Raw genomic sequence first — 21,681 nt, 5'->3', positions numbered from 1 at the left:
ATAAATGTAAATAGAATTAATATAAAAAAAGCATAGAGTTGGTGTTACTGCTGTGAATTGTCTCCCTTTATACTATTCAGTATTTATTAAAAAGCACACATCACTTTGAGAGGAGAGTGATTCATGCACAGAAGACTTTACACATGTACATGTAGCAGATTGTAATACTTACTGATGTCAGAGCCGGCTGATTGGGGGGAATGTGGTGTGTAATTCCCATCAGATTTTGATGAATTTTGGGAAGTTGACCTCTTCACTGGTGCCTCACTTGTGGGCCAGGATGGAAACCTCATGTAACTTCTCACAACACCTAAATCTGATGTTGCTGAGCGAGATGGATGAATTGGACCTAGCAATATAAAATTATAAAAATCATTATTTTTGAGTATTTATCAATACACTGAAAGTTTTGAAAAACGATCTTGGTTCAATTTACAACTATTGTAACATTATCCATTACATATAATCAACAACTATTCAAGTAGATTTTATGCATATTAAGCATAATTCTTATATTTAAAAAAAAATGTTGAACATTAGATCCAAGAATTTGAATTTTGTTGATTTGTTTCAAATTTTTGCAAAGGCCTGCATGAAACTGACATAAAAAAATCTTTAATAAAATGCTTTGCAGGGCACAGCTTTCATGAAGGCAGAGGTCAAACCCTGAACAGTTGAGACAAGTATGAACACACCATTCAAACTTAACACAGCTTTAAATTTTGATTAAGATTTAACATTTGTCTGGATAAAAATTTTGTCCAGAATCGAAGTGGCCACTGTCGAAACCTGCAAAGTCAATCCAAAATTTCCTGTGGGGATATGGCACCTGTGGTACAATTGCAAGGCGATCCATTCCCTTTTACTCAAGTCAACGTCCAGATACCAGAAAAAAAAACTTGTTTCTAGCTCCTTCATGGTCTTTTATTCTCACTCGTATGGCACATTGTATAAATATTTTAGGAGATTCATTCACTTTTACTAGTAATTATACAGACAAAAGGAAAATGTTTATTTCAGCCCATTATACAGACAAAAGGAAAATGTTTATTTCAGCCCATTATATAGACATAAAGAAAATGTTTGTTTCAACCCCTCTTTTGGCCCCTAATTCCTACAAGGTTGAAGTGTTAACTCCCATAATCAATCCTAGACATCCTTTGGTGGTATGGCACCTTGTTATACAATTTCAAAGATATCCATGCACTACAAGACAAGTAATTGTCTGGACATCATGAAAATGCATGTTTCTGGCCACCCCTTTTTGGCCCATAATTTTTCTGAAAAATTTAAGTCTACACCAAAAATCAATCCAAGACTGACCATTGTGGTATAGAATATTTTGGAACATTATCATAGATATTCCTCTGCTTTTATGGACTTTTATAGTTAAATTCTATGAAATGCTTGTTCAAGGCCACTTCAATGGTTGGGACAATAACACACAAAATCAACACCAACCATCCTTTTATAGTTTGGAACCTTGTTAAAATTTTTTAATAAGATCAACTATTTAATACTCAAATTATCACACAAAGACCAAGTGTCTATAAAGGACAGCGTCATACCAATATATGACTGCAAATTTATTTGGCAGTTGTCTAAAAAACTCAATTCATTTAGCAGAGAATCATTAAAAAAATTGCTGAAACAGTTAAGAACATCAAGCTCATGCCTGAAAAAACTAATTCTTCAATGAATAAATTGTGGTAACTTTTAGATGAGAAGTCATGTACCATGTGTAGGGCTAGTGGGAATGTTCCGATCAGTTGTCTGTCTGTCTGCTGTACCGATCACATGGGATATACAGTTGTTTATGTTGTGTTTCAACTCCTACAAAATAATATACTTATTTCATATCAGTTTTCTACTATTCAAATCATTCTAATAACAGTTTTCAGACTGTAAGCAGATGGTTATCTGAAATACCAAGCAAGATTTTATACATGTAACACCACTGAGGTGGGTATTGACAGTATTAGCTATAATAACTTGATAATTTTGACTTTTAATCAAAAAGTTTGCATTTTGGTTATACTAAGTACAGCAAGTGGGTACATGAAAGGTTTTGTGCCAAAACTTTTCCCAAATAAATTAAGACTGGAGAACTTAAACAACATGCTCCTACCTTTTCATGTCCCAAACATTCTGTCTTAATCAATTTGATAAATATAGTGATTTTTTTGTAGTTATAAGAGAGAATTTTTGTAGCAGAAAATACATTACCTTTCAACCTCAGACCTACCTGGAATTCTTTCTCTGTGAGAGCAGCTAACACCCCAGGTTGACATGCCACTGTCAGAAAGTCTAATCCATGACTAGCCCACCTGGAAGATAAATAGTAAATCCATTTTCTAGAAACAATTGTCAAGGCATGATTGATGGTAACCACTGGACACTAGAAAACTAGGAACAGTTTCATAGTAACTGACATACGGTTTGTTTGTAAAGAGAAAGAACCTTTTATAAAGAAATAAAATTTCAAGTATCACTATCTAAATTGTGGACAATCATACTTAGGTCTTAATCCTCTTCCTTTATCACATTTCTCTATAACAAACTGCATCCACTGCTTAGCAAAGCTGACAAGTCGTGTTCCTAACTTCTGACGGGGTTCTCCAGTTACAAGCCTGGTTACTTCCTTTAAATACTATAAATCAAACAAAGAGTCTTTATAAGTATCATCAATTAAGATATAACTCACAAATCATGCAAGAAGAATTTTTTTTTTCATTCCATTGACAATAATAACAAAAGGACCATATAAATCAGCAATAAAAAAATCTATAAATGAATATGTATGTTCTCTTAAGAATGAATATATACTGCAAACTACAGGAAGGAACAACAGGGAAGTGAGAAATAAATGTACTGTAAAATAAAAAGTCAGAATGGTAAAATCCAATTTAAAAAAAAGGGGAAACAATAATCATGACCATCCCTGAAACAAAAAAGGTTCTGCATTACTGATACAATGATACAAAACAATCAGTAGTTCTTAATGAACATATTACAAACTAACCTCAAATCCAAAGTTATATCCCTTCAGCATGGTTTCTCTATATAAATTAAGGAAATGATTTTTTTCGCTATCTTCAAGATTCGCTATATCTTCAAAGTTGAGTTTTTCATCCACTTGTTTAATTGCAGTTACAACCTTCTCCTGGAGTTCTACTGCTGCTGACTTCCAGGAAGAAAATACTCAACAATTATAACATCAACTTCTTACAAACATTTACCAACAAAATGTAAGACTAATTTCAATGAAACTGATTAGTGGTATCTTGTTTATGTAAAATGAATAGACATCATATTGTAATTCAGAGGTATAGATAATTATGCTTGTTTCTACAAGTATGAGACAATAATTCAATTTCACTTGTAATAAGCCTTCTGATTGGTAACGTAAGCTATTTTGTAACAAGATGCTCCCGGAAGCCTGAATCACTCACCTAGTTAAAGTTTGTCTTTCAAGGGCAATAAATCTAACAAGGAGTTTTCCAACAATTTTGACTCAGGAAAACTTTGGTAGGACTTATCATAATGATCATTTCAGCAACTGAAAGTTTCTATTATAGTTCTCAAGATATTGGCTGAAAACTGTAAAAAAGAAAACATCATTTTTCCCCTTCCAAGGAGTCACCCGACAACTTTGATCCCTGAAGACTTTAGAAGGCCTTATAATAAGGATCATTTCAGTAATAGAAATTGTTTGGCTAAACCTAACAGTTTTGGAGCTTTATGCGATGACTACTGTCTGACCCCTATGTTCTATTTTTAGTAACAGCAGCCATGTTTTTCAATGGATCAAAAATCCCTAATGCAGTTCTATGCAGGATACCCCAATAAACATTCATACAAAGTTTGGTTCCAATTGGTCAAGTAGTGTCAGAGGAGAAGATTTTTGAAAGAAATAACATTAAAAATAGCAAAAAAAAAACATGGAAAAAGGACAAAAACTCCAACATGGCTTAACAGATTAAAATGAACATTTGACCACATATAGATCTCATCATGCTGAACACTTTTACCTGTGTCAGAATTTGGCTAAACCTTAACAGTTTTGGAGATATATGCGAAAAACTACTGTCTGAACCCCTATCTTCTATTTTTAGTAACAGTGGCCATGTTTTTCAGTGGATCAGAAATTACCACATCAGTTCTATGCAGGATACCCCAAGGAACATTCATAAGAAGTCTGGTTCCAATTGGTCAAGTAGTGTCTGAGGAGAAGATTTTTTAAAAATTGTTAATGACAACCAAATCTATCAAAATAAGGATGAAATCTTTAATTTGGATTGGAATGGTTTATAAATCAAATTTTACAAAATGTTTATAATTTTTTACCAAATTATGATTGCATAACCAACTTTAGAACTATTAAGGCTTGTTCATAAACTGCTTTGTGGTTCACGAAGCATGAACTGCCCCATAATAAGCTATACCGCAAAACTTGGTCAAAACTTATAACACAAACCTTAAATATTTTTTAATACAGACATTATATACAAGAAAACAACAACCTTCTAAAAGGGAAGTATGTATTTCTTTGATAATTCAGTAGCTAGTATAAATGAGAACTACCTACCTTCAGTTCAGCAAGAGATTCTGCAATGGCTTGATGGCAAGAGGTTTGTTCGTTGACTAATTCTACAGTTTTACCAACACAACTTTCAAATTCCTTCCTCTGAATACCTAAATGACCAGCATTTATCACAACTAATAATAATCCTTGAACCTGGGGGAAAAAATAAAATGTAATATTAATGATAAATACATAGAAAAATTAAATGTATGTAGAAGTAATTAAAAGGTAAAACTTTTTTTTAAGTATTAATTCTGATTATAACGAATACCAAAACTTTAGGTATCTTCACTACATCAGGTTGTATAAACAAACACCACATTATTCCTTTTCAATAAGAATCCAACTTTTTATTATGTATGATTTTACAAGTGAGAAAGATTGTACAAATCACACCCTAAAAGAAATGTACATCATATTGAAATTGAAAAGTCTATGTAAAGAAGTTTTCAAGTTATCAAATAAAAAAATTAAAACAGCCATTTTGTGTCTTGGAAGTGCAAATTATATCTTTACCATTCGTGTATATCTAGCTTGATCTCAACAGAAATGATAATGAGCATTTAAATATTACCTCTATATGAGAGAGTGCTATAGTTGTTTCAGCTGTAGGTTCCACTTTCACACTATTCCCAGTCCAGATAGGGCATTCAGCTTTGTGATCCTTTCCTCCCTCACATCGAACCATTAACAAATACCCTTCCTCTTTGTGACTATCCTCATGTGACCTTGAGATGTCCTCCCGACCACATGTGACATTCAACAACTGGAGTATAAGCTGTCTATTGTCAACAATCTTCTCAGGAATGAACATTTGGTAACCAGGGTTTAAAGATGCCATCACCTATATAAAACAATTGAAATAAAGGTTCTACCCAGAGGTTTTTTTTTTATCCTTTTCAAGTTAAATGACCAAGTACCCTCACACCAAGGTGGATAGGTAAAACTAAGTGGCTAAAAGGCAACATGTGTTCAGTAGTTATAAAATAGGACAAGTTGATAAAAAAAAGAGGGAAGATTTCTACCTTAAAAAGCTTATCTGTATGAAGCCACTCAGAGGCCTATGTAGATTAGTATGGAAGTGGTATGTTCAAATTCATTTAGTCATAAAGACTTAAAACTTTTAACTGAAAACTTCCAAATGACTTTTTGAATGTTCAAGACCTATAATCTACCATAGCATGGTTGGTTTCTTTCAACTTTTCAAACATTTCATATATTGTCACTGCTATGTTGAAGTCTGCTGCAATTTCAAGATCCTGAAAATACAAGTAAAAAGAAAGTAGTTAAAACAGAGATGAACATAACAAAGTAAACCTTTTTATAGTAGCAAATCAGGCAGTACCAATATTTCGAAAAGTGAAACTTGTTTGCTTTAAATATTTATAATTGTTTTCTAAATGAAATCCTTTAATAAACTCTCTCTAAAAAATTCAAAAGTTAAAGTGAAGCAAGGAAATCTTTTTTCTATAAAAACAACCTGTTTTAATAAAAATCAGTTAGAATTTTTAAGGTTTTGTTTTTTTATGAATTACAAATTTCAGATTAACATTTGTAGGAACAACCAGTATTACTTCTCATCAGTTGTATACATCTGTATATACATCTAAAGCTATCTGTTAAACAAATCTAATATAATCCTCATTAAATTTACCTTTCTCAAAACTTTGGCAAATCCTAAAGCTTTCGTTGCTCTTTCTCTTGCTTCATTAAACAACTTTTTACAGTTTCTAGAGGTTAACTGGAAGGAATGCCTAAAAACATAAAACATAAAACTCATCATTATTACCAAATGTTTTAAGTAGCAGTCTTCATAAATATCAGACAGGACGTCAAAAACACACTTTTATTTTGGATTATCTTTGCAAATTTTGTATTATATACATATTTCTGGGTACAATAAAGAAAGTAATCAAAAACTATTTACTCTGGTCCTATTTTTCTTTACTAAGACTTCCATCAAAAATTAGTATCTCAATGAAAATATTCTGTTTATAGTGGTTGTTTCTCATGCAAACTTCCTAACACTTCTTTATTACTATATTTCCTAACCTAAGATCCTGTATTCTTTTGACCTGTTCCTCTCTGCTAGCATTCTCACTGTCCTTGACTTCTATACTGTCATAGGTCTCTCCATAGTCATCACCATTAAACTTCTCACTCTCTTTGGCATCAATACTGTCAAATGTTTCACCATAGTTATTTCTAGAACCTTTGTCAGCTTCATCTTCCTCATCTACATATTCTTCCCCATTTTCATCATATGCATTTTCATCCTCTCTCATGGTCATGTTATATAAGGATGAGGTAAAATCATCAATACCAGTCTCAAGAAAGTCAACAATGGAATTCAACAGACTACTGGCCAAAGTACTGCAATCATAAACATACATTGTATCTTTTATGCTGTCTACAAATACAAATAATTGAAATAAAAGAGTTGTGAGGTTTAATTTCCACTTTCTATGGATTTTTAAAATAAAAAAAAAATTCTTAAATGCAACAAAAAATATTACATTTAAATATTTAATCACTTGTACCCTTTCAAATCTAAGATAAAATTCATTTGTTATTCATATACTTTTAAAAACTTTTGAAAAACTGTGAGCAATACTAACTAACTTGATATCCCACGCCCCCATTTGATAACATGCACCTTTTGACCTCCACTCAATTCCATTCAGTGTTGTAGGGGAGTAATGGATGATAGATGGGTCTCCCAATGTCCTCATATTCATAAATGACAAAGTCCATCTTTTGCTATGTTAAACCCCCAAATTGATTCAGATCAAAATTTAAGTGAACAAATAAAAACGATTCTGTGAAAGTTTCATTCAACTCAATTTAGTGGTGTAGGAAGAGTAACAGATAAGAGATGGACACCCCTATCACTATATATTTCCAACTTATAAAAATATACTACCAAATTCTGAAGTTTTTACCTGTCCTTTACCTGGTCTGACTGTGATTAATATAAACATTTATCATTATCAAAATCTCTCAAAGAATACAAGGAAGCTTTAGTCAAGTTAGGCACACTGTAAAATCTAAACCTTTAGGTCTCACAGCTTATGATAAATGCACAGAATACGTCACCTAAATCTTTTGCCAGCCTCTGCCTCACCACCTATGATATACGGACATATGCCTTTAGTGAAGGTCCATTCCATATCTAACACATTCTTTAGACTTCTAGAGGCATCTGGTAGGTTTTGTAACATATATAACCAGTTCTGTAGGTATGATAGGTATTCCTAAAATAAATCAATCTTGATTACTTTAGAGTTTTCTCAAAAAATGTCTTTACCCACATGTAAGTAAATCCTTCCAACATGTTCATGTTTGAAAAGTACATTTTTTGCTTAATAATTGATAATATTATAGGTTTCAATAGGTAATTTAAAAGCTTAGTTACAGAGTATAATCTTTATAAATTCATGTAGTTCTGGGAGTTTCATTTGTAGATACTTATTCAATTTGTAAACAAGAAATATTATACTTTTACTTCCACTACAAGTACTAGAAAATGAAAAACCAGTTTTCAGTGAACCAAAATATTTTTGTGTTGTTAGGTTCATTGTATAAGAAAAAGTGAATGTGCAAGAGTACAGTTTTCTTTATTTAGTTCCCCTAAAAAAGATTAATTGGATTAGTCTTGTAAAAAGGTATTCAAACATATGTAGCCAAATGCAAGGAAATAACCCTGCTTAGATGTATAATTTTTTATATGTATGGAAAGAATAGGAAACAGAAAATGTTCAATTGCCAAAAACTCCTTTCATATTGCTTGAGTCCCGTTTTTCTCTGTAAAAAATAGTAATTTATGTCATACTTTTTGTAATTTTTCCCTAAAGCCAGCATAAAAAAAATTCTTAAATTCTCATCCAACCTTATTCAAAATTAGGGGTGACAAGTCAAATTTTATTTTTAATCAATTTAAGTGAACAATGCTGTCAGTCTGAAAGAAATTGACTTAAAATTGGTAAAAAATCAAAATAAACATTTTTTAAGGAGGGTGAACAAATTGGGTTGGGAGGGGATGAGAATCTGAGATATTTTTTTTTGCCTAATGTCCATTAACAAAATGTTTTTTTTTAAGAAATATTTGTAAACTAATTAAATTTAAAGTAATAATTGCATAAAGTATAAGCTTGTTTTTTTTTCTTACATCTAACATGTTTCTTAAATCCTGATCAAACTGTTCTAAATCCATAATCTCTTCTTCAGCAAACACAGCAAAGACCATGTGTTGATAATACTGCTTAACTATCACAGCACCTTGTAAGACATCTTTACATTCCCTCAAAAGCTACAACACATAAACTAATTAGCATCTTTAAGACTTACACTTCAATCAGGATATTTATGGAATGTGTCTTAACTTTTGAACAGGTTATACCAAATAACCTGGTTAGCAACAGTTTACTTCAGGTTTTAAAAAGTATAAACTAGCTCAAATCAGGCTATTGAGTATTCCCTGCTCAATAATTATAAACATTAATACATAATCAAATCATTATCTTGTCTGCGATTACTTGAATGTAGAATGCAGACCAATTGACAATAATGACCAAGCCAGGTTATACAAAAAAAAATGCAAATCTGGTTTGCTCAAAAGGAACAAACCAATCAGAAAGTTTGTTACAAATAAAATTAAATTATTGATTAATAAAACAGTGAAAATAGCCACATTTAAAAAGTAAAAAGGAATTAAATACATGTACATATAAAATACAAAATGTATTTAGTTCCTTTTTACCTTCCATATGTGGCTATTTTTCACTTAATCATTATTCATAATTGTGCTGAACAAAGGAATTTTACAACCTTTACTTTAATATATAAGAAAGATGAATCATTTCCCCCCATTGCATTAAGATGAAGTTTTCTATCATGTAAGTAAGAATGCAGTACATGCAATGGGTGTGATAATAGGATTGATTTATTATGGTTAACAACTGACTCATCAAACAGACCCTGCTTTGTACTGTCAGATATGCTGAGCCATATCTTTATTGAACTGGCTGACAGAAGCAACAGCCCGTAGGTAGACATGCCACTCCATTTTGACACATTACTCTGACTCCTGAGCCAAGCAGTTGTCACTTTGTCCCCTCCAATACCATGGTCTTGGCAGAGAAGCTGTGACTACCAATTTTTAAGTCTTTGGTATGACTCCAAAGAAGACATTCTCATACTACTGAACAATACTTAAAATATATACTGTAAAATTGTAATTAAAATAAACTAATAGGGATAGAGGGTCAGAAACATCCTATATGTAGCATGTGATATAGGATGTCTTGCATTTTCTTGTTTGCTGAGAAATCAGTGATACAACACAGTCATACATTATAAACAAAGTAGGTTATACAAGTACACTGTATAAATATATCTGACCCTCATAAACAAGACCTAATAAAAAGTACATAAAGGTCTGTATACTTACAGGTCTAATACTAAGTGAGGAGGGTTCACTTTTCGGTCTCTGAATCAGCCTCAGCTTCAAAGCTTCATGTACTATATCCATAAACACTTGCAAAAGGAACAAATAACTTGGTCTAAAAGAAGGTAGTCCCATTTTTTGGAATTGTTCACAACACACACCACAGTCTGTTACACTTGAACTACGGTGTACTGATGCATTGTGGGGGAAATCCTGTACACTAAGAAAGTCCAAAGCTGCAGGAGATGAGGATAAATTACTGATTTCATCACCATCCTGAAAGTAAATGGCATCACAGAAAGTTGCAATAAAACAATAAACACACTGCTATCATCACCAAAGAAATGTTTTAAAATGAAATATTTTGTTTACTTTTACATAAATAAATATTTACAAGATACCAAACATCAACTTTCAATTGCAATGATACACTACTAATCTATAGATACGTTCAAAAATTTACTGAATGATTTAAAACGGACATACCAGGAAGCAGAAACTGGCAAAGTCAGAAGTAAATGTACAATAAACTAAAGAATCCAGATTTGAAAAAGGCCGACAAAAATCACCCCAGAGTTCCTAATAGATGTGCAAGTAGGACATAAAAATGTACTTAATACCTGCAAAATGACAGAAATGCCATAGCCACTTAGTGACAGGGACACAAAATATTTTATTGAGGGACTTTAAAATGTACATTTGGGTTGGTTTTAAAGCTCTTTAAAATGAAGACATGTACATACAAGTACCTTAGGGGACTGTCCACCTTGATTAGGTATAGATGGTTTTTGTAAGGCTTCTCTGGCTCGCTGAAGTGTTCTATCTAACAATTCACGAAATCTTAACAACAATTTGTTCATGCCCATTCTTTTTAGTGATTTATCTACATATTTTTTATACACAAAAGTGGTGGTTTTGGAGAAATCTTCCATACTGGCATCACTACCTATCCTTGATAAGTCAGTAGCAGAGGTAGAATAATACCGAATACTAGGCCTTAACGGTGTAGACGATTCTTTTGGCACATCACTTGTGGGACTTATCTTTCCTGATCCCATTGTAAATGTCACTCGTTTTGTGGAATGATTAGAATCTCCAGGAGACAACTTATTATTGGCAATTCCTTCATCCTCACTCTCACTTGACTCAGGTTCTTGGATTTCTGGAATGCTTTCGCGATGAAATGAGACATTAGATTTCGTTTCATGCCATCGGGGACTTTGAAAGTCCATCATTGGCCAGTCAATTTCTGAAATGTACTGAACACCAAGAATTTTACCAAGTTGTTTCATTTTATGACACAGATCTCTGGTAATATTCAACCATAAATACATTGACTTGACCCTTAACGTTAATTCTTTGCTCCCATACAAGGGATATTCCTTTCCAAATGCTTTTGAAGTGGGGAATAACTGTTCACATTGGTCCAATCTATCTAATAGATCCTCAACTTGGCTAATAGCAAATTTCTGTAGATAAATAGTTTCCGTAGTAATTGAATTATTTTCACAAGAAAGAATTTCTGGTGATGAAAGCCCATTACTAGGGTCAGTATATATACAAGTAGGAATATCACAAATTCTCAGTAACTCTGTACTGTCAAGTTTAAAATTCATAATTTCATCCAACAATTGTGGAATTTTAGCTTTTTCTAGTTTAAGATTATCATCATGTTCTTTGAAGTTAGAATAACCCATACAATCCATTCGTAACTCCAACCTGAAATAAAACAAGTATAAGTATTATCTCCAAAATATCTAACTGGAACTTACTATGTATAGTAAGATAGCAGGCTATCAATTTTTTTAGAATTTAATGCACCAGAATATTAATACGGCTAAATCATATATCAATGGAAAGCTTATTTCAAACTCTATCAAAATATTGACTCGTACACATTGATTATAGTCACGTCTCTAACAAAATGGGGTCAAAGCTCAATCATGATTTTTAAGAAAAAATGTATCATTTTTATATGACTTACATGTACATGTACTTCCCTTTGGAAAGAAAAACTCCAATTTTCCTATCCTTCACACAGACCTGTTATGAATATACAGTTTGTGACTGGATAAGGGGATAGCTTCTGATTTAAAGCCTGTCAGGTTATGAGAATATCTTGGCGGATAAAAGAGGATATTTCAATAACATTGCACTGGCCTCTTAGCGGTATAGCATTGACAATAGTGATTTGTTCTACTCCTTTGTATACCAACATCACATATTTTTTATTGGAATAGTTATTCCTAACCTTGCAGGTTTTCAGTTCAAATGAACTAGAACAAAGCAGAGGACTTGAGGGAGGCATCAGTGTTTGTGATGACATCCAAACACGAGTAATATAGATATGACTACTTGTTGAATGGGTGTGAGTTAACATGATAAATATGAATATTTAAATGTTGTCAGTCTAAGTCCTAGCTGGTTTGGCTGTTTATGCCTCCTTTGACTCTTACGCTGAGGTATATCACGATCGATTACTGCATGCATAAGCAGCAGAGAAATTTTGAACTGCCAAGACTCCTTGTTTCCTTGCTTATAGATTTTATAATGAGATGAGATTGATTGATTGATTGTTGGGGCTTAACGCCTGAGCAGCAATATTTCAGCTATATTCAGGCGATGAACATGAAAGGGATGATAAAATGAACATGAAATGACGATGATGAAATGAAAAAAGGGATGGGACACAAGGATAATAGGGTAGACTATCTTGATTGCCACAAGATAAAAGGGAGGGATGGGTAGGGTCAGGCAATTTAGCCTCCTGTGGCGGAGCACAAAGGTTCCTACTCCTATTGAATACCACAGCAGGGTTCTTTAACGTGCGAGAAACGTGGCATCTTTCCCAACACATTGCACCACTATGGTTTGTGGTAAGGATTTCCGTATAATAGACTGACAACCCCAGCATGTAACACGCCAGGGGTACCCCATTCCACCACCTGGGGCACACATTCCAGTTGCTCTGTGGGCAGAGCACCTAGCTCCCGGCTAGGTTTCTGAGCACTTTTTAGTCGTCTTTTACGACAAGCTTAGCGCTGCTGCAGGACTCTTCTTTTCACACCGGGACCTACACAGGGCTATAATGATATAAGATTTGGAATTGTGGTATATTAGGCAGCTATAATTGCAAAATAAAAATTTGCAGTACATGATATCACTTGAGACCTACTTTGATATTTATTGAGTCCCTGCTCTTCATGAGGGACAAAAATATATTTCAGCTAAAGGGGGGTTCCCCAGAGAAACGATAAACAGAGAATAATAAGAATAACATCTATTTTCTTCTAAGACCACTAACATACTACCATAATGAATCGAACTTTGGAGTCAGAATTTCCAAATTAATTGTACTCCGCATAAATGTGTATTAATGAATTCCTTGTTTTGTGGATATAAAGGTAATGTTGTGGGTCAAAGCCGAAATGTTTTTATTGGATCTAAACAATTAATGCAATCACAATCTTTTAGTGTGCCTTCTTATAGATAAGAAACAAACATTTCCATTTGTTAAGCATATGTGTTATGGCACACTTTTTTAGCTAAACAACTGATCCAATCCTCTTTTTTTATATGCCTAAATGTTTTATTTGTTACACCACCATAAAAATCATCTCTCAAATCTACTAGTCTTAGTAGTTTAAAGGACTATGCGCATTGACTATTACATGTATAATCCATAATAAAAAGGTATCATACCCAGATTTGGTTGGAGTCTTATAGATGTCACTTATACAAAATTTGCTGATATCCAAATAAGAACACACATACTAAATTCTATTGAAGATTTCTTGCAAACTAAACAAAACAAAGGCAGAAGAATAAAAGGTACACAACATATCATTAGTAAAATGCAACAATTTGACAAAGCTGACTATGGGTAGTTATTGACTGGCCACAATATGCGGTAGATTGTGCATGGAGCATGTGAAATTCCACATTTATGAGGTAGCTTGTACCATCTATATTGACCTTTTTGTTTACAATTAAAAATACTTTTATCATTTCACAAAGTTGTGAGTTCATTCAGTAGGTACATGTACCTGGTTACAAAATCTATACATTTAAACCCAATGTGGTCGTTAAATATGCTCGAGTTTCATACAATTGATGAAAATTGGGTTAAAAAATTAGCACAAAAGAACGGTCTGCAAAACTATGTCAATATTTCCAGCATGACAATATTTAATTCAAAATTACTACCTCGTGTAATCCTTAATGTGTACTTGAAAGAATTTTTTTTTATGTTTTCATAATCAAAATGGCCTTTTTAACAGTTTGTATTTGTAGAGGAAAACAGGCGCCCTCACAAAATGCAAAATTTTACAAACTGTGACCAAAATACATGTATATTAGTATGACAATTCTAATTTGAAAATAGAATAATTTTCTTAAAAAAATGATACCAAATATAGCCATATTATAACATATTTCGGTGCATCAAACTTTGTTATTTGAAGACATTTTAAACCTCTGATATACGAGAAACATATGAAGTGCATTTACTTTCATTCTAGATCCCTATTTAGAAATTTAGGTTGCTATATAAATCATAGAGCACAAACACATCTGTTATTCATATATTTGTACATGTATGCCCATTGCTCTTAAGAGGTCCAAGTAATGTTGATTTCAGATGATTTTAGACATTCACTGTCATTTTAGAGATTACTAACATGTATGGCATTTCAGGCTATTTGTGTGTACTAATCTGTCTTTTAACATGAGAGCAAAAAAAAGTTAAAACATATAAATGTACATTAGGTACATTAAAATCATTTTTCATAACATATACAATTTCCTTCAACTACTTTTTATTGACCTTTATACTTCATTTCTTAAAGAACACATATACGGGTAATTTACAGGATATACATACCATAAATAATCCATAAATTTTTCTTGCCAAATTTCTTGTTCAGAACTCATCTGACGACGATAAGCACCAGCAAAATTCTCTTTCCTTTTATGATCTTTTTCTTTCTTGGGCTGAGCACCCATCTGTATCAAGGCTGAGAACAACTTGTAAAAGTCACTTCGATCCTTTGCACATTCAGGAAATGCCACAGATAATCTCCGATTTTCAGACTTTGATGGGTTCCAACTACTGGTTAAACTGCTTGACAAATTCAATGAATTAGTTAGAGTAATTGTCAAAGGAGATGGTCGTCCAGCGACAGCAGAGAAACGACCAGACAGATCAACCCTTGGAGAAGTTGATGAGGAAAACCTACCAGAAGCAGCCAGAGGCATGGTAACATCTGCAGTGTTTGTATCTAAATTTGATAGATCACCTGACTGTGCTTTCACATGGCGTTCATAACTTCTGGAATTTTTCAAGATTTTTTTCTTGGTACTTCGGTTGTCTTTGCTTTTCTTCTCAGAATCCTGAGTAAAATCTCTTTCAAGATTGTCATCCGAGTCAACCCCACTAAGTTTACAAAACACAGGATTATCTGCATACTGTTCTTTTATGATATTAACCGGTGTCCTAGGATTAGATTTTCTCCTATATGTTTTTGTTGCCATGTAATCCTTGTTTGACAACTTCTGTTGGCGAGAATGCTTCTTGCTTTTTTCAAGTTTAGAACCTCTATGATAAGAAGGAGGTGTTGTGCCATACTCCATGCCTGTATACTCTGGGAGGGAATCAACAGAGTTAAACTGTTCTTCATCTTCTTCCTCACTGCAGTCAGCATCATGGCTCTGTTGGTGAAAAAAATGGGCTTCACTGAAATAAAAAACATGTAACTATAGTATTTAGACTTAATTTATAATATATATACATGTGACAATTCAAAAGTATTTAATGAGGACACCTGTGGTTGAAGTCTTATATCAAAATGGATGTACATGTATGTGTATGCATACATGTACATGTATGTACAGGTATAATCATATTTTATACATACTCAATTACTGTGGTTCATTACTATTTGTGTGGAAATCTAACAAACATAAAGTAAAGTTCTAAGGATGAACATAAAGTTTGATATAATGACATGGATGTATTATTACTGTGTTGTATGTGCAAATTTCAATGACAAAAAAAAAATATGCTTATTTTTTAGTGGATTGGCTGAAACAGGGCAACAATTATTCCAGGAACTGCAACACTGTATACACAAATGAACCCTAATGATAGATACTTTCTTTTAACTATTTTAACAGCAAATACATGAACAAAAGTGAAGTCATGTAATAACAAGCGGCTCACAAGACCCTGAATGGCTCACCTTGTAAAACATGCCGTATTCAACTCCTTATATCATTACTTATATCAAAATATTTATAAAATATACACAAATTCAGCAACATTGGTTTTCTGGGAAACAGGAAATAAACTGGAAAACTAACCAAAGGGATGCCCCACACTCCATTTTAACACAGCTACCCCATAATGTTTGGTTGTCGAAATTCATTTATGTTAAGATTTTTGTGTCTGAGAGACACATTTGTTACCCCAACATGTATTTTCTGACAAATATAAAAAAGTCAATTATACATACAAGCTTTAATTCTTTAGAATGGCAACAATTTTATGATCAGAGAAAGAAGATGAAATGTTCTGATTTGATGGCATTGGTCTACAGGAACAAACATGAAATCTAATGTTGATCAACTCTTGTGTGTACATGTAGGATCTTCCACCAGTTGTTTATAACCTTCAAAATTATTCAAAATTATTTACTCCTTATCTTAAATGATGTAGAAGGAGATATCTGGTGTAGACATGTACTCTATTCCCTCAAAATGGTGACAAAATGACTAATTCCAACTATCCATAAAAATGTCAAATATACATTGTAGATAGAAATCAAAACCATGATAATATCAACATCTTCAATCCATATATAATCATTCTGCACAGTACAATGTATCAACTTCCTAACCTAAATACTGTAGGAAGATTTACATGTATCCTGAACAAGACAGGGGTAAAATGATATGCCCCCTCCCAACTGAACATTGCAGGGGCATTAAAAACATCGAAAATGCATTTTCAGGGGATACTACTCCACAAAAAGTACTCCACTCTGAAAGTTGTAGGGAAATTGCACTTTGAATATTGCCTAAAATATAAACATTCTTGTAATAACATAAAAAATGTTACATAGAATATATAAATACATGTATAAAGGAAAAAAAATTGTGTTGCATTTCTTCATTGTAATGATATCATAATAGTGCCTCAATTATATGCCATTTAACGAAACTACAGAGAATTGTAAATTTTCCAGTTTTTTTCTGGTGTATTTACATCAAGAAAACTATGTCCATACCCAAGAAAAAAAATCATTATTTTTTTCACATGTGATTAACTTTGTAATAATGAATGTATTCAATAAATATAAAGTTGGGTTTTTTAAAGTGTGAACAACATTTCCTTGCCAGAAAAATTACCAGAAAGTGACCAAAAAGTACAAAATTGACATAATATCTTAACTCTGTCAACTTCAAGCAAATTCTCTTTTTTATGTAATAATTATCAGAAGTCTCTTATGTTTTCTCAAATATGGTGGATTCAAGTCTCCAAATTCACAATTGAATAAGAAACCGACATCTGTTATGAACAATTTCCATATTATTAAAACTGGTTACCAATAAAATTTTACTAGGGACGCTATGTTTGAGTGTTACTTGTATTTATTAAAAGAATTCAATTTACTGTAAAAGTACTTTAATTCGTGGATACCAATTTTCATGGATTAGGGAAGAAACACAAGTTTGTGGATTCTTGAATTTGTGGTTTTAAGGTTTTTAGTATAAACATCAATTCGTTGGGGACCAAATTTTGTGTTTTGGCCTAACCACGAAAACAATGAAAATTGATACCATACGAACAGTAGTACTTCCACAGTAATTGCTCAGTCATTTTGTTACTAAATTAGAAGAATGTTATATTACTTGATTTTGTAGGGAGACTTAAGCTCCGTCTTTGGGGTTTCAAAGAGGTAATACTAAAAGTTTTTATCTTTATCTGGTTTGACGAGCTCTGATAATCATTCCATTTTAAAAAATAATTTGACCTTAATCAATTATAATCCATTTAGTTTGCTGACTGCTATTATATCTTAATTTTGTCTTTGGTGTAATTTAGATTTACAATGTATGAAGTGTTTTATCAGGAAATAGGTTTTGTTTAAAATTAAATTTGGTGTACTGTTGGTATTCAATTATAACAGGAAAAAATGGACCTCAAAATAATGTTTGTAAGTCATGTTCTAGTTTCATTTTCCTTCATTGAATTTTCAATGACAGACATATTGAAATCTGAAGACCTATCTGCATTTTATTGTTTACTTCTGGGATCTCAAAACCTCTGCATTACAATGCAAAATCCTCAATTTATTTTTTAACCCTTTTTATCATTTAGAAATATATGTTTATCATACACGTATTATCAGTATTTTTACACAAAAAAAATGTTTGAATTTTAAAACTGAACAATTCAGTTTTAAAATTCAAACATTTTTGACTGTCTGAACTCAACTTCCTGTAAATGACAAAGTTTCCATGCATTTGAATGGTAGATATGACCCATTCTTCAGAAACCCACAAAGTCATGAGATGAGATTTACATGTACATACCGTAATACATGTATTTGACATTTCTGCTAAAATGAATAATATGTTATCACAAAGATACATTTATGTCAAACTGGTCCCACATGGATGCTATTATTCCAAACTTGATTTAATTTTATATAAATTGAGATAAATACTGTAATCTGATTGGTTAAAATAATTTTGTTATGTCTCAGTGGATAAAAAAAATACTGACACGCCCCTATTCAGTAAAATTCAGAGCTACTTTTCTCATGTTTAAAGATAAAAATATGTTTTAAAATTAATTTATAAGAATTGGCAATAATAAAATTTTTGTCTATTGAAAAATAACAGATTTTCCATGTGCATATTGTTTATTGCATTATTATGTTAATGTGCCATGTGAACATCATTGGTTTTTATCCTGCTTTTTATCTTGGCATTTGCATGATTTACTTAGATAATTTTTATATACTTTCACTAAATCCTGTTGGACATGTTTTTATTGATATTTGAGATGTGCTTATAAGTTGTTTTTGTATTCTGAACTGTAGCTATAAGAAAAAGCGAATTCTCTTTCAATGTAGATGCAGGTAGTTGTCTTTTGTCCTATTTGTTAAACAGTTTGTATTCTGTATCGATCTCAAGAGTTAAGTCCGCATTTGACAGATTTTTATGGTTTGTTTTATTGCAGTATTTTCCAACTACTGTCCCATATGTAGGTAAGGGGAGGGTTGAGTGCTCACAAACATGTTTATCTTCCCTGATCTCAAAAAAATTTTTTTTTAAGTAAACACAGTATTTTAAATGTCTAAAAATCAACATAACCTTCTAAAAGCGAATGAAAAATATCCTAGAACTAACAAAACTTAAGAAGAAAGTAAACAATTTTTAACAATCAAGTCCAGATCAGCTACAAAATAAATCCGGAAATCTTTGAATTTCTGGAACTCCTGATAACTCAAATGCATTTCAATGGTCCCATGGAGTTCAAGCTGCTGAGGTTTGAGTGTAGTTTTACTTCATTTATTTTGGGTTTTGCCTATCATTGAATACTGTGTGGTGACTTGTGAAGTTTACATTTTTAGTTTAGATTTACAGCAAGATTACCCATGATGCATTTCATTGCTGAGCATGCCCTGTTAATGGCAGACAATTTCCATCACTTCAACATTTCTTCACAATAAATGTAGGTATTCTGACCCATATGGTTTGAAAAACAAATTAAAATATCCCACCTCAAGTTGCCTCCAGACTTTTTCAATGTTTTGTTTTGATCGATACCTCAATATCTGAGACCTTAATCTCCTATCAAATTTTCAACCTGGTCCCACCTTCGAAGACGTACTTCCCTCCTCATTAAAAATTCATATTCATTTTTCCAAACCCGATCAATCATCATAAAATTTGTTAAAAATTGATCAGAAATAGTATGAGGCTGAAAACAAGGACTTTCACAGTTGTAGCTTTCCCTGCATATGTGATATCAGCTTTTACACAGGCCTTTGTTTCGACTCCTGACCGCGTAGCCCCGCCTTTGAGGGCGGTTACCTTCCTTCTTCTAAAATTTAAACTCCTTCTACAAAACCCGATCTACCATCATAAAATTTATTTCAAATTGATCAGAGATGGTCCAAGGGTGTTCATAAGAAATTTTGTAGCTGTAGCCTCCCATTCTTGCGTGATATCAACGTTTTTCTTTTACCAACTATTGATATAAAAAAATGGCGACAGCAGTCATGCCTTCGAGAAAAGGCATTCCCTCCTAAATTAAATTTCTAACTCCTTCTTCGAAACCTACACGATCATTATAAAATTTGTTTTAGATTGATAAAAATGGTCTGATGGTGTACATTTTGTATATAAGGATGTTTAAAGCTGTAGCTTTCCCTGCTTTTGTGATATCAAATGTTTTATACAACCTAATTTTGACTCTTTAGGCCGAAAGTAGCTGTGGCTAATATACTGAAATCTCACCACACAAGATATTGCGATAATTTACAAGATGTGAATCCTTCTATTTTTAACTCCTTGACATAATCCACAAGTCCACTTTCCAAAATTTTATAGCAAAGATGAAATGCCAAGATTTGAAAAATGAATGCATATAATATAATTAACGCCTTTTATAAGAGTAATTTGACTGCATATCTGGCCTGCACATTGCCTGCTTTACTGCCCTTAGTCATGGTTTGGCTTGTAGTAGGTCCTGCAATGTCAGATCCCTCATTAAGATCATACTTGATAGTCAAATGTTCAAGACAAAGAAAAATAAGCTAAAACAATGTGCATTTCTCATGCAAATATTGGAAAGTACACTATTGATAATCTCTTGTATGTATACGCGCAGTATGACATCAACAATAAACTGAAGTTTCTCGTGTTTTTTTGCAGAATTTTTGTGAAGAAAGCGTGCAATATTATAATAATTACGAGTGCTCATCGAGAAATTTTAACGTATCAGTTAAGAAGGACATTTGCAGACAATGCATGCAAAGTATGCACTTACATATCATCTTTTAAAGGGTTAAAATCTTCGACTGGCGAAGCTGGTCTGGGACACTTTGTCCCTTCAGCCGCCATGATGGAATCTCACGGAAAATCACGCGTGATTTCTATTTTTAGCAACAACCGGGGATTACCCTTTTCGAATCAAAATATTTATATTTTGCTAAGTTGCGAAGAGACTTAATTCGAGAAAAATTAGGCAATGACTGAAGCTTTAACTCTCATAATAAAATAGAATAGATGCATTTATTAAGTTTATTTTAATCTAGTACAAGCCTTGGTAAGAATCAGGCAAAATGAGAAAATATCTAACATATACATGTATATTGTATAATAAATATTTATTAACGTCTTGACAAATATGGCAAACCAAAGTTGACTAAAAGGCCTGTGTATAAATATCTATAAATAATTAATTCAATTATAAATATTTATAATGATGATGTTATTTATAAATATTTATAATTCATTTATAAGAGTAATCAAGGGAACCAAGGTTATAGCGGTAATCAAAAGAATGTAATCCAGGGACAAAGACCAGACATGGAAAACAGACATACACAACAAAGAACATAAAGTAACTAAAATC

At 32.5% G+C, this 21,681-nt stretch overlaps 1 protein-coding gene across 4 annotated transcripts in view; it reads right to left on the bottom strand.

Annotated features, from left to right (window-relative positions):
• LOC148615158 (mitogen-activated protein kinase kinase kinase 4-like) overlaps positions 1 to 21,173 on the bottom strand; it is a 34,484-nt gene extending 13,311 nt beyond the window's left edge. For 3 of the 4 annotated variants that reach the window (XM_088589790.1, XM_088589791.1, XM_088589793.1), the window contains exons 1-16: positions 21,094 to 21,173; positions 14,914 to 15,765; positions 10,781 to 11,750; positions 10,035 to 10,307; positions 8,754 to 8,894; positions 7,682 to 7,839; positions 6,638 to 6,958; positions 6,240 to 6,339; positions 5,761 to 5,844; positions 5,160 to 5,429; positions 4,589 to 4,738; positions 3,023 to 3,184; positions 2,517 to 2,650; positions 2,246 to 2,327; positions 1,737 to 1,833; positions 173 to 349 (exon numbers count right to left, since the gene is read on the bottom strand). In XM_088589790.1, coding sequence (XP_088445916.1) covers positions 173 to 349; positions 1,737 to 1,833; positions 2,246 to 2,327; positions 2,517 to 2,650; positions 3,023 to 3,184; positions 4,589 to 4,738; positions 5,160 to 5,429; positions 5,761 to 5,844; positions 6,240 to 6,339; positions 6,638 to 6,958; positions 7,682 to 7,839; positions 8,754 to 8,894; positions 10,035 to 10,307; positions 10,781 to 11,750; positions 14,914 to 15,765; positions 21,094 to 21,167 — 4,045 coding nt within the window. In that variant the 5' untranslated portion in view covers positions 21,168 to 21,173. Of the gene's footprint in view, positions 1 to 172; positions 350 to 1,736; positions 1,834 to 2,245; positions 2,328 to 2,516; positions 2,651 to 3,022; positions 3,185 to 4,588; positions 4,739 to 5,159; positions 5,430 to 5,760; positions 5,845 to 6,239; positions 6,340 to 6,637; positions 6,959 to 7,681; positions 7,840 to 8,753; positions 8,895 to 10,034; positions 10,308 to 10,780; positions 11,751 to 14,913; positions 15,766 to 16,543; positions 16,989 to 21,093 lie in introns of those variants that run through there. The other variant, XM_088589792.1, reaches the window with a different exon arrangement.
• Between the last annotated feature and the right edge of the window lie 508 nt (positions 21,174 to 21,681).

This window comes from Perna viridis, chromosome 6 (assembly GCF_037379345.1).
Source record: "Perna viridis isolate PV_CMFRI_1.1 ecotype Kerala chromosome 6, ASM3737934v1, whole genome shotgun sequence".
In the NCBI taxonomy this organism is placed as follows: domain Eukaryota; kingdom Metazoa; phylum Mollusca; class Bivalvia; order Mytilida; family Mytilidae; genus Perna; species Perna viridis.
This window is presented reverse-complemented; position numbering and strand designations above follow the sequence as displayed.